The 13,016-nt window shown below is 38.1% G+C and overlaps 2 protein-coding genes and 1 long non-coding RNA gene across 3 annotated transcripts; all 3 read right to left on the bottom strand.

Annotated features, from left to right (window-relative positions):
• Nucleotides 1-300: 300 nt before the first annotated feature.
• LOC148743488 (uncharacterized) lies at nucleotides 301-3,919 on the bottom strand. Its single transcript, XM_088745041.1, has 6 exons — nucleotides 3,848-3,919; nucleotides 3,574-3,645; nucleotides 2,326-3,253; nucleotides 1,810-1,881; nucleotides 1,536-1,607; nucleotides 301-1,216 (listed from the first exon to the last, which is right to left on the bottom strand). Exons 3-6 carry the CDS (start codon nucleotides 2,481-2,483, stop codon nucleotides 1,141-1,143), a joined length of 378 nt encoding a protein of 125 aa, XP_088601167.1. The 5' UTR covers nucleotides 2,484-3,253; nucleotides 3,574-3,645; nucleotides 3,848-3,919; the 3' UTR covers nucleotides 301-1,140.
• Nucleotides 3,920-4,579: 660 nt separating this feature from the next.
• On the bottom strand, nucleotides 4,580-6,873 carry LOC148743487 (uncharacterized). The gene is made up of 5 exons (XR_015999593.1): nucleotides 6,793-6,873; nucleotides 6,283-6,354; nucleotides 5,903-5,974; nucleotides 5,525-5,596; nucleotides 4,580-4,649 (listed from the first exon to the last, which is right to left on the bottom strand). It is a non-coding gene; the product is annotated as an uncharacterized LOC148743487 (long non-coding RNA).
• Nucleotides 6,874-8,073: 1,200 nt separating this feature from the next.
• On the bottom strand, nucleotides 8,074-11,581 carry LOC148743486 (uncharacterized). Its single transcript, XM_088751331.1, has 6 exons — nucleotides 11,473-11,581; nucleotides 10,964-11,091; nucleotides 10,633-10,697; nucleotides 8,840-9,163; nucleotides 8,492-8,731; nucleotides 8,074-8,201 (listed from the first exon to the last, which is right to left on the bottom strand). Exons 3-6 carry the CDS (start codon nucleotides 10,673-10,675, stop codon nucleotides 8,074-8,076), a joined length of 735 nt encoding a protein of 244 aa, XP_088607457.1. The 5' UTR covers nucleotides 10,676-10,697; nucleotides 10,964-11,091; nucleotides 11,473-11,581.
• Nucleotides 11,582-13,016: the final 1,435 nt, after the last annotated feature.

Below are 13,016 nucleotides of genomic sequence, written 5' to 3'. Positions count from 1 at the left end.
TGTCACCTGAGAGGGAAAACCTTCAAAGACGATCACATTTCGCTCTCTCTCCGCCTCCCCTTTCCACGTGGGCAACCCAGAATACCTCGCGTTTGCAAATGAAACAAATTCACCGATAAAAGTTAGAAAGTTGAATTTGAAAATTCCAGTCTATTGAAAACCCTCCCACCCTATTCCATTACCTTTATGGTTCACTAACCTACCATGCGTGAGTTATATAGCAATACTTGTCACATCGCGCGTCAATAAAATAAGCACAAGCATAGGTATAGATATTGTTTACTTACAGTTTGACCAACTCTGTGTTGTTGTGGAAGACTTCAGGTGGTAGCTCCTCTATTTGGTTTGTACCCAAGTCCCTAAAAGGAGAATACATCCTGCACTGAGGTTGAACATTTAACCTCCTGTTTCTTGTTGTTGTATATTTTCTCAAGATTAATACTATAATAGTCATCTAAAAACGGGTGCTCTCATGCATGTAAAAACGGATATACTTTTCACTCACAGCCTTTTCAGCTTGACTAACTGGGAAAAGGAGTCACCTCGCAATTTTTTAAATGTAAACTAGTGAGCAGAAATTCTGCGAGCAGTAGTTCTAAAACTTCTTTATTCTCCAACGCGTTCCGTCTAACTGTCGTAGATTTCTTCAGGGAGTTTTACAAGTATAACTAAACGCTTGTGAAAACGCCTCTAAACGCCTCTAAAACCGTGGTCCACAAAATATTTTTGTCACCTAGCCTTACACGTTTTAAAATTTTTCACAAAACTTTGCCTGTTCCTGTTGGTAAGTGAGGCCAAGCCTCTATGGTCATTGGCCCCCGTAACTCTGGCTTATAAACACAGGCATTTAGTTGTACTTGTAAAACTTCCTGAAGACGTCTATGACTACGACAGTTGGAGTCGGATAATAAAGAAGGATCAACTAGTTACTATCTGTAATGTATTGCGTTACACAGCTTTATAATTACCACTGTAAGGACAATTCCTAGTAATCAATCGTGTTGTAAATGTACTTTCTTAAGTAAAAGTAGAATGACAAATCACGGAGTATTGTGTGGTAAATATACTATCTTGATCATCTAATAAACACTCTACACTGTCCAAGACTTGATCAGCGATAGATATTCAAAGGTTCTCCACTTACAGCCTCTGCAGCTTGACTAATGGAGTAAATAAATCACCACGCAACTTTGTGATGTTGTTTTTGTTTAACCATCTATTGGTGGATAACAATACAAAAGCAATCAAGGCATATACAATTGCTCTCAGTTTTCAAATTTAAATAACGAACCAAGACTAGGGAAATAGAGCGTCATAGAGGGTAAATATAACCATAGTACGCTTTTTTTTGTCAGTCGCTGACAAATATCTATTGTGGTTTTCGCGATGGTGAACACAAAAGTAATGTTCTCACTCACGACGACTATGGTTTCGTTAAACAGTATTTCGATTATTTTATAAATAATAACGATAACGATCATGACAGTAAAAAAACAATTTGTCAAGATCGAGCACAAACGTGTTAACCGCCTTACAATTTGACCAATTCAGTGTTGTAGTTGAAGATTCCTGACGGTAGCTCCTCTATTTGGTTCTCTTTTAGGGTCCTATAAAAATGATACATAATGAATTTTTGGGTGGAACTTTTTAAACGTCCGTTAATTATCGGCATTTCTTCAAATATTAAAGAAATTCATTCAGTCCCGTACTAGGTTTGCGATCGTTAACTTTTTTAAATTTATTTTCTGTAAGAAATGGTACGATCTGAAACACAAAATGGCTGATATAAGAGTACCAATTTTCACTTACAGCCATTGCAGCTCCATTAACTGAGAAAATAAATCACCACTCAACTTCTTGATCTTGTTACCGTCTAACCATCTGTAAATGTTGAAAACTTTGTCTTACCATCATATAGGAAAATACGACTGCTAAACTGGTAAAACTAGAAAACGACGTGGGTAGTACGGAACGTGAAAGATGTCACCTGAGAGGGAAAGCCTTAAGAGACTATCACATTTCGCCCTCTCTCTGCCTCCCCTTTCCACGTTGGCAACCCAGAATACTTCGCATTTGCAAATGAAACAAATTTACCGATAAAAATTGGAAAATGGAATTTGAAAATTCCAGTATATTGTCATTTATGAAGATGGAAGGATGCTCTACTCCTCTCTGTCGATATTGCCCCAATCTGAAAACCCTCCAACCATATTCCATTACCTTTATGATTCCATAACCTACCGTGCGAGAGTTATATAGCAATTCTTGTCACATCGCGCGTCAATAAAATTACCACAAGCTTAGGTATAGGTATTAGTTACTTACAGTTTGACCAACTCTGTGTTGTGGTGGAAGACTTCAGGTGGTAGCTCCTCTATTTGGTTTGTACCCAAGTCTCTAAAAGGAGAATATATTCCACATTGAGGTGAAACATTTAACTTCCTGTGTATTGTTGTTGTACATTTTCTCAAGATGAATTTCATAAGAGACAGCTAAAAATAGGTGCTCTGATACATGTAAAAACGGATATACTTTACACTCACAGCCTTTTCAGCTTCACTAACTGAGAAAAGGAGTCACCTCGCAATTTTTTAAATATAAACTAGTAAGCAGAAATTCTGCGAACAGTAGTTGTAAAACTTCTTTATTCTCCAACGCGTTCCGTCTAACTGTCGTAGATTTCTTCAGAGAGTTTTACAAGTATAACTAAACGCCTGTAAAAACGCCTCTAATCGCCTCTAAAACCGTTGTCCCCAAAATATTTTGGCACCTAGCCTTACACGTTTTAAAATTTTTCACAAAACTTTGCCTGTTCCTGTTGGTAAGTCCGGCCAAGCCTCTATGGTCATTGGCCCCCGTAACTCTGGCTTATAAACACAGGCGTTTAGTTGTACTTGTAAAACTTCCTGAAGAAGTCTATGACTACGACACTTGGAGTCGGAGAATAAAGAAGGATCAACTAGTTACTATCTGTAATGTATCGCGTTACACAGCTTTATAATTACCACTGTAAGGACAATTCCTAGTAATCAATCGTGTTGTAAATCTACTTTCTTAAGTAAAAGTAGAATAACAAATCACGGAGTATTGTGTGGTAAATATACTATCTTGATCATCTAATAAACACTCTACATTGTCCAAGACTTGATCAGCGATAGATATTCAAATGTTCTCCACTTAGAGCCTCTGCAGCTTGACTAATGGAGTAAATAAATCACCACGCAACTTTGTGATGTTGTTTTTGTTTAACCATCTATCGGTGGATAACAAGATAAAGCAGTCAAAGCATGTACAATTGCTCTCAGTTTTCAAATTTAAATAACGAACCAAGACTAGGGAAATAGAGCGTCATAGAGGGTAAATATAACTATAGTACGCTTTTTTTTGTCCGTCGCTAACAAATATCTATTGTGATTTTCGCGATGGTGAACACAAAAGTAATGTTCCCTCACTCACGACGACTATGGTTTCGTTAAACAATATTGCGATTATTTTATAATTAATAACGATAACGATCATGACAGTAAAAAAAGAATTTGTCAAAATCGAGCACAAACGTGTTAACCGCCTTACAATTTGACCAATTCAGTGTTGTAGTTGAAGATTCCTGATGGTAGCTCCTCTATTTGGTTCTCTTTTAGGGTCCTATAAAAATGATACATAATGAATTTTTGGGTGGAACTTTTTAAACGTCCGTTAATTATCGGTATTTCTTCAAATATTAAAGAAATTCATTCAGTCCCGTACTAGGTTTGCGATCGTTAACTTTTTTAATTTTATTTTCTGTAAGAAATGGTACGATCTGAAACACAAAATGGCTGATATAAGAGTACCAATTTTCACTTACAGCCATTGCAGCTCCATTAACTGAGAAAATAAATCACCACTCAACTTCTTGATCTTGTTACGGTCTAACCATCTGTAAATATTGAAATCTTTGTCTTACCATCATATAGGAAAATGCGACTGCTAAACTGGTAAAACTAGAGAACGAGGTGGGTAGTACGGAACCTGAAAGTTGTCACCTGAGAGGGAAAACCTTAAGAGACTATCACATTTCGCCCTCCCTCTGCCTCCCCTTTCCACGTTGGCAACCCAGAATACTTCGCATTTGCAAATGAAACAAATTCACCGATAAAAATTGGAAAATGGAATTTGAAAATTCCAGCATATTGTCATTTATGAATATGGAAGGATGCTCTACTCCCTGTCAATATCGCCGATCTGAAAACCCTCCAACCCTATTCCATAACCTTCATGGTTCACTAACCTACCATGCGTGAGTTATGTAGCAATTCTTGTCACATCGCGCTTCAATAAAATAAGCACAAGCATAGGTATAATCCTTAGTTACTTACAGTTTCACCAACTCTGTGTTGTTGTGGAAGACTTCAGATGGTAGCTCTTCTATTTGGTTTGTACCCAAGTACCTAAAAAGAGGATATACCAGGCATTGAAGTGAAACTTTTAGCTTCCTGTGAATTTTTGTTGTATATTTTCTTAAGATGACTTCAAAAATAGTCAGCTGAAAATGGGTGTTCTTATCCATATAAAATCGGGATATACTTTTCACTCACACCTTTTTCAGTTTGAGCAACTGAGAAAAGGAGTCACCTCGCAACTTCTTGATCTTGTTATTACGTAACCATCTGGAAGTGTTGAAACTTTGTCTCATAAGAAATTATCAGTGTTCTATTAATAAACAGAGGGAAGAGGTGGGAACTACAGAGCCGTAACATTGGGATCTGAGAGAGAAGACTTGCATGTACGTCTTTCTTTTGTGTTCTCCCTTTCTGTCAAATTTGCTAAGAACGTAGAAACGCTGGAACATTCGCGTAGTTTGGAAGTCTTAGCTCGCCGTAATCCCCTATATTCTCTTTTAGTGAGTAATTTTCAGTTTATCATAGACCACTTCATTAAGTTAGAGAATTTTGACGAAATGCTTCTCAAAAGGAACCGAATGATTTAGGGCTGTAGTAACGGTAAGCTCTTTCATGAACCGATCAACTTTTTAGCGAATAGATAGCGGAGAAAAGAGAGAGACTTTGACAGAAATATTTTTATTAGCGTAATGATAAAGGCGATTAGAGGGCTTCCAAACAAACTTTGAAACATTTTTTCTTTATAAGTATCGATCATGATCTGGCAACTGACAATTACAGAGTTTTCTGTAGTGCAATGTTTGGTAGAAATGCCTACATTTGAGTAACTTGTCTTAAGTGTGTATTTGCAGAAGGCCTCAAAACTTTGCTTAACGATTTATAACGGACAAATTGTTTAGGAAAATTAGGATTTTAAATGAAAGAAATTTCCAGTGATCAACTGTAAACACCTCGCGTTTTAACTTTCTGAGTTACTTTTGTGGAGAATAATTAAATTATAAACGGCCACAAATTGAAATACTCGGAAAGTCCGTACTGCTGGAGCGCGCGTAATAAGCCAATACGATTCGAGGATTAAGGATGCTGGACAACTGAGATGCCTGGAAAAAAAATAATGGTTATTCAAAACTTTGGTGACTTACAAGTGGTTCAGCTCCGTGTTATTGTTGAAGACTCCAGGTGGCAGCTCCTCTATCTGATTGTTCTGTAGATCTCTACGAGTATATACAGGTTAGTGAGTTTAACGTGTTGCTTTCCTGTTGTTTGTTTCTTTGTGTAGTTGGAAATGTAAGTTTTTTGCTTTCCATCGGAGTTACTTTTTGGGGAGGATTATCAAATTACAAACGGCTTTTAGGCAACAGATTGCAATACTCGGAGCATTCCGTACCCTGGGTCTGAATGGGAGAATCCGGACCGCTGGAGCTCGTGGAATAAGCCAATAAGATTCGAGGATTAAGGATTCTGGACCGCTGAGATACTTAGAAAAAAAATAATGGTTATTCAAAACTTTGATGGCTTACAAGTAATTTAACTCCGTGTTTTTTTTTAAGACCCCAGGTGGCAGCTCCTGTATCTGATTGTTCTGTAGATCTCTACGAGTATATACAGGTTAGTGAGTTTAACGTGTTGCCTTCCTGTTGTTTGTTTCTTTGTGTAGTTGGAAATGAACGCTCCTCTATCTGGTTCTCCTTTAGGTTCGTATAAAAATGATACCTAATGAGTTTTTACTTGGAACTTTTTAAACGTCCGTTAATTATCACCGTTTTTTCAAATCTTGAGGAAATTAATTCAATCCCGTACTAGGTTTCCGGTAGTTAACTTTTTTAATTCTATTTTCTGTAAGAAATGGTACGTTCTGAAACATAAAGTGGCTGATATAAGAGTACCAATTTTCACTTACAGCCACTGCAGCTTGATTAACTGAGAAAATAAATCACCACTCAACTTCTTGATCTTATTACCGTCTAACCATCTGTAAATGTTGAAAACTTTGTTTTACCATCATATAGGAAAATACGACTGCTAAAGTGGTAAAACTAGGGAAAGTGGTGCGTAGTACGGAACCTGAAAGTTGTCACCTGAGAGGGAAAACCTTCAAAGACCATCACATTTCGCGCTCTCTCTGCCTTCCCTTTCCGCGTTGGCAACCCAGAATTCTTCGCGTTTCCAAATGAAACAAATTCACCGATAAAAAGGGAAAATGGAATTGAAAATTTCAGTATATTGTCATTTATGAAGATGGAAGGATGCCCTACTCCTCTATGCCAATATTACCGATCTGAAAACCCTCCAACCCTATTTCATTACCTTTATGGTTCACTAACCTACCATGCATGGTATATTGTAATTCTTGTCACATCGCGCGTCATTAAAATTAGCACAAGCTTAGGTATAGGTATTAGTTACTTACAGTTTGACCAACTCTGTGTTGTTGTGGAAGACTTCAGGTGGTAGCTCCTCTATTTGGTTTGTACCCAAGTCTCTAAAAGGAAAATATATTCCGCATTGTTTTCAAACTTGAATTTTTGCGCTCTAAAAGGTACTATTTTCTAGTGAAAACAGTCTCGGAATCTGGGACCTACTTCACGGCCTTCTTGACGTAATTTTGTGTACACAAAACACTGAGTTGCGGAACGTGTGGAGGTGAGAGCCGAGTCATTGATTCATTTGAGCGAGTGTCACTCTGCTGATTCTATAAATTATAGAATCATATCACTCTTTTTGCCCATCTGTAATCCATGTTGGTTTCGATGGCTGTACACAACTTGGCGTCACGAAAGAAAATCACGTGACATTTTGGCCGCGAGGAAGAGGGGACAATTTCGTTCGCAGATAGCGCGTGTTTTGAACTACAAAAATGGGGTTTGAAGACATTTCCGCCTGGATTGAAGGTTAAATTCGTTTTTTATATGCATCAAGGTAGGAATTCCGAGAAAAAAAAAATTCATGTCAGGGGCACTTTAACTTCTGCTTTCGTGTTGTTTCTTTCTTTTTGTAGTTGGAAATGTAAGTTTTTGTTTTCTGTCGAAGTCACTTTTTGAGGAGGATTATTAAATTACAAACGGCTGTTAGGCAACAGATTGTAATACTCGGACTACTCCGTACCCGGGGTCTGAATGGGAAAATCCGGACCGCTGGAGCTCCCGAAATAAAATAAGCCAATGAAATTCGAAGAGTTAGGATTTCGGACCGCTGGGATGTTTAACTTTAGTGACATTTGGTTCAACTTCTTGTTAAACCGCCTCCCGGTTAGCTCAATTGGCTAGAACGCCGTATTGTGTTGTGCGGGAGGTCGAGGGTTCGAGCCCCGGCTGGACCGATACTCATGGTCTTAAAATAAATGAGGAGAATTTGCTACCTTTCTATAATCAAAAAATGGATAGATATTCTAGTCTTCTCGGTTAAGGAGGAATAATCCGTAGGCCCCGTCTCCTGCAGGGTTAGGGGTAGGAGACGTTAATTTCCCGCGCACGAGATTACTGTGTAGTAGATGTCCTCCCCTGGGGTGGGATGGGTGGGAATCGGCCCTGAAAAGCCCCAATGGGGAGTGGTGAAGTAACGTATGTATGTATGTATGTATGTATGTATGTATGTATGTTGGTGTCGGAGAGTCCAGATGGTAGCTACTCTATCTGATTTTCACCACGATATCTACGAGTACATGCATGTTAAACAAAACGAGTTGAAAGGCTTACAATTTCACAGTAGAAAGGGGAAAGTCCCATGGAACTGACTTTAAATGTTTTCCTCTGCATTCAATGCGGGTAGCTGCACTCATGATTCCAACTACTGTGGTGCATTTGCAAGGATTTGGGCAGCCTAGAATATGGCAACAAAACTTGTTTTTATTTACCTGCTGTCTGTTGAAATTTAGGTTTTTTGGTTGTAATTGCTGAGTTTCGCTCTCGTTATCTCGTGAATCCTCAAGGCTATTTCATTGTTGTTGGGTCGCTTCAACGATAATGTCAGTCTCGCAGTTGCGAAGGCAGGTGAAAAAGCTTTAGGATTTGCTCATTTCACCAGCGAGGCATGGAAACTTTGCAAATCTGCAATGTATTTCCTTCTCAGCCCTATTGGGTTTAGAATCAAATATTTCCAAATAAACTCACTTTCAATGACGAGACGAATTTCTTTTTTTTCATGTCTGTTCACTTCACAGCTGTACTTATCATAGTTTTCTCCAGTAATGTTCAGCTGATACTGTACACTTGTACTGTTCTGTACCACTGTGCCGTTCTTTCTCCAAACAATAATTGGTGCCGGTGCACCTTGTGCTGGACACCATAGAGACGAGGTTCGGTTAAAAAGAACAAACTGAGTTGTAGCCACGTTGTCAAGGTTTGGGTAGACTAGAAGGGAACAAATTAATGACATATACTTACACCTCTGTCATGTTCTGTCGACTTAAAAACATTTTAAAACAAATTGTTTTAGTTTGTAACTTCAGCAGACAATACCTGTTATGTTAAGTGTTTTGTTGATGTACGAGCCCCAAATACTGATTTTATGCTTGGAAAAACCAAACTTTCTGATCCACAAGTTTTGTCCACTAGATCGCACAATACCAGAAATGTTCCTTCCACAAAATCTTCCAAGAAGATGGGCAGACTTGTTGTATCCATCGCGAATCGCAAGGTACATATCATCAAGGCATGGTGTTGGATGTGACGTCTCCAAGGTGAAATTGAGTTCTACATAATGTCCCTTTGGAGCTTGGAAAAGTTGACTTGAGTTAAACGATGGGACAACTCTCTGAAGGCTTACTTCCGCTATTGGCGCAACTGCAAGTAGAATCAGAGTAAACGAGAGGACAAAGAGAAAAGTTCCCCGCCCGGGTCTTGGTATATGTTAATTTCGCCGGAGCATTGCAAGACAGCACCTCGAATTTTCCAGAAACGTTCAGAACGGAGAATATAACCTACAGGACGTTTCATTGAAAGCCATATATAACAAATTACGCCGTCATTGGTTATGTCCGTGAAAACCTGTATTAGTAAGATACAGGTTAGGATATGACCTCCCACCTGCAAGAACTGATACATCCGCATCGACAAGAAGTAAAAGGAAAGAAACCACACAGACTATTTATATCTTGGTTTTGGACGGGTTCAGCCGGAATACTTGCTGATGCTTTGAAACCTCGCTTGATCTGTTACATAGGCAGGGATATTTAGACATAATTTATCTACTGGTTTTTAATTTCAAGCACAAGAAACATATTGCTCGTTTCAGCATCATATTAAGTGCAAGATATTAACCAGCGAGAATGTATCGCGCACCGATTGAAATAAACGAGCGGATAACAAATTCATGTTTGTACACATGTAGACCTCATCCTATGTTCTCGTGTAATTGGTATGGAGATATTCTTTTCCGTAAAATACACATATGATCTTTTCTTTCGATCTTTTGGTTCACTACTGATTCATTAACCTTGCGATGAAATTTTCTACAAACGCATTTTTAATAAACTTGTCTCTCCTCATGACGGATATAAATGACATTATTACGTGAGCGCACCTTTGATGCCGAACATCAACAATAAAAATAATTTGCTTTCTCTAGGCGCAGGGGATACGGCTGGTTGCTTAATAATGAGAGAAAAAACTGTTTTGCAACACGATTTGGTTGAAAATTAAACAAAGAGCCATTAAACTGTATTTTGCTCAGCCAAACGCTTGCGCTGCATAATTTGAATATTTTTTATGTCACGCACATGGTCTGCTGCTGGCTCGTTAAGCCCGTTCCTACTCATGGGAGGATCGTAGACCGGAAAGCCGTGAAAGCGACCAAAGTAGGACCTTTGTGCTGGATGTCACCTAATTTAAGAAGGAGCAGTGGAACATGTTTCGGGTCCCCGTCCAACAGTCGCCTTCCGCCAAGTGTTTCTATCGCGCTGAGATTCCTAATCTTCTCGCGAGTGCATTCTATTCAGATCTAAACATTTAAGCAACAAGGCTAGATAAGAGCAGATGATGTAACAAATTTGAGAAAATAAATGACATTTTTAAAAGTCATGTTTCGAAAGTAATTACTGTCATCTTCAGTTAAAAATATTACTTCGTAAATATTTTAACTGAAGATGATGGTCGAAACGTGTCTTTTAAAAAATTAATGTCATCTAAGCAACAAGTGCAGGGCAAGATACCTTGAGTCTTATATCAGCTTGTGATTTGCTCTGGAATAAGCTAATGTGAAATATTTATTCTTTTGGCTCGATATCCTTTTTAATAAACATAAAAATGCTTACAGAAAGCAATTAAGAAACCCCATATGGTCCTTCTAGACGCCATCTTCCTGTTTTCAGTTGTTAAGCTGAGGGGAAGTGAAAATAGTCACTTGCGTGTATCCCTTCATTTAACATTTTAGTACAACTTAGTTTATGTACATGAATTAAGTTGAAATATTTGATAAAAACAAAAGCCTTTTCCTTTTCTGCTTAAATCGCCGTACATGTTAGCGGAGGCCATATTGAAGGCACCGCTCTACACATTTGCAATTCGAGAACAATTTAAATTACCATATTCGGTTCATGTCATGACGGTAACTAAGGAATTTTATAGCATTCCAGTTACACTTACCTTTCCAGGCTTACCTTTGCAATTACATTTCCGCAGTAATATTTCAGGTAATTCCTCCAAAGATTACTTATTTCTTGATCTTCCGATTTAGTTGTCCGCGCCACCAAGCACGTGTCTTCAACAACTGACTGAACACGAAAATGTAAATATGTTGTTATAATTCTTATCTTATTCCAGCGGAGAGAGCCTGAATAACTAACACACCACTATTTATAATAACACATTAATAAGTAAATATATTATTATCATTATTATTGGAAAGCGGCATGGGAAACGTTAGTAAGTGCTTAATGTCAAGCTAACAAATCTAGAGATGTTTTGTAGCCCCGTAAATGAAGAATGGCTGAAGTACTTCATAATTGCCTTGAGTTAAACATCGAGGATGCAAAAAGTGCAGTTAATTTTTCCGATAGGTTTGATATTTCCGTCCTTCACTCAATTAAGTCCGTGACCTATTTTGCTAACATTTCACCCTATCGATATTTGGAATATTAGAAAGAAGTAAATACCTGGAGTATATTCTCGCTGCTCCCTCACTTCAACTCAGATCGAACTGTCGAACTGTCTTAAACAGCGTTGAATTCACATACAGAAGGCCGTCTGCATACAGCTGTTCCAGATCATTATCTTAAGCCAGTTTTGCAATTCTATAAATATAGTCGTCACGGTAATGAGTGACACATTACGGGTGTTTAAGAAAACAATGTTGGTTTGACAATAAAAAGGAAGTACTTTCTTCCAACATCTTTCAAAATGCCCTTATCTTTCAATAAGGGGAAGCTTATGGGTCGTTCTTTCATATTTCAAATCGCTTTTTCGTTTTTGCGCGAAAAAAGATGGCTTTTAAAATTTGGTGTCATTATCAGTTCGCGGTTTTTATTTTTTTCTTAGTACTTGGTTTTGGTTTTCGGGAAAAAACCCGCAGTTTTTCTGACTTGATATCCTATTCGGACCTATTTGGTTTTCTATTTTTTTTTCCAAAAGGAAATAATTCAGTATACATTGACTTTCTTGACAGCGTTTTGTTTTTTTTCGGACCAAACTAATCAACCCGCCTGATGGCGGAAAACTAATAAGTTTTCTGTTATTTTGCTGTGTGTGTTATTACTTGAAAATGTCCTCTTCGATGTTTGCAAATGAACCCCATGTACAGCAGGAATGAGATAGTCGCTATTTTCTTTTTTAATTTTTAAATTTTATCTTTCAAGTTTCAATATTTAATGGAAAAAATAACACTATTTCATTTTCACAATAGTTATGGATGCAGGTTTTTTTGTCTTTTTAATTTGAATATTCGTTGATAACTTTAGGAATCATTTTGACATGGAGAAAAACAGCAGAAAGGTAAATGGATTCCCAATTGTTGTTGTGTTTTGAGATACCAACTAACCTTAGTAAAGGAATCGACTAATTTTATCACATTTGACTTCTGTTACTGCTTACTGGGTTATTTCGTAATACTACTGTTGTGACACCAGTGACACTCACTTTCAAGTCACAAGTCGAACAGTGCGGTCGTGTCTTGGTGGCGTTCTCATGATATGCCTCTTATCGTATCTACTTGCTGTGCAGCTGTCAATAGGTCGTTGGAATCTGGCGAATAAAAAAATTTGGAGGCTTTAGTGATTGCTAAAGATACGAATCAGGTGGTGATAAATCCTAACGTAAGAAGTTTGAAATCTAGCGCGAAAGAGTCCTTCAAGATGGCGCCCGCTCCAAAGCTCACACGTGCTCTGCGCTTCTTTAATATCATGCTGGCTGCCAATTTGATCTTCCTTTCGAATGATGTTGCTTTGAACCCTGGTCCCATCGAATGATGTTGCTTTGAACCCTGGTCCCATCTACCTACGCGTTTCAAGTCAGGGCAGAGGAATAAGGATTGGGCAATGGAACATTCAACACCTAACAGACGCTAAGTTTGAACAACTCACTCTCGTTGTAGCTTAATGCCCACAAGGATTCAGCAAACAAAGTTGACGTACTAATCTTAACCGAGACCTTTTGTAGCAGTGAAAGGCCCGACTCGTTTTACCAAGTACATGGATATGACTTA

Source organism: Stylophora pistillata, chromosome 1 (assembly GCF_964205215.1).
Source record: "Stylophora pistillata chromosome 1, jaStyPist1.2, whole genome shotgun sequence".
In the NCBI taxonomy this organism is placed as follows: Eukaryota; Metazoa; Cnidaria; class Anthozoa; order Scleractinia; family Pocilloporidae; genus Stylophora; species Stylophora pistillata.
Note: the sequence above shows the minus strand (reverse complement) of the source record. Positions and strands in the feature narration are given on the sequence as shown.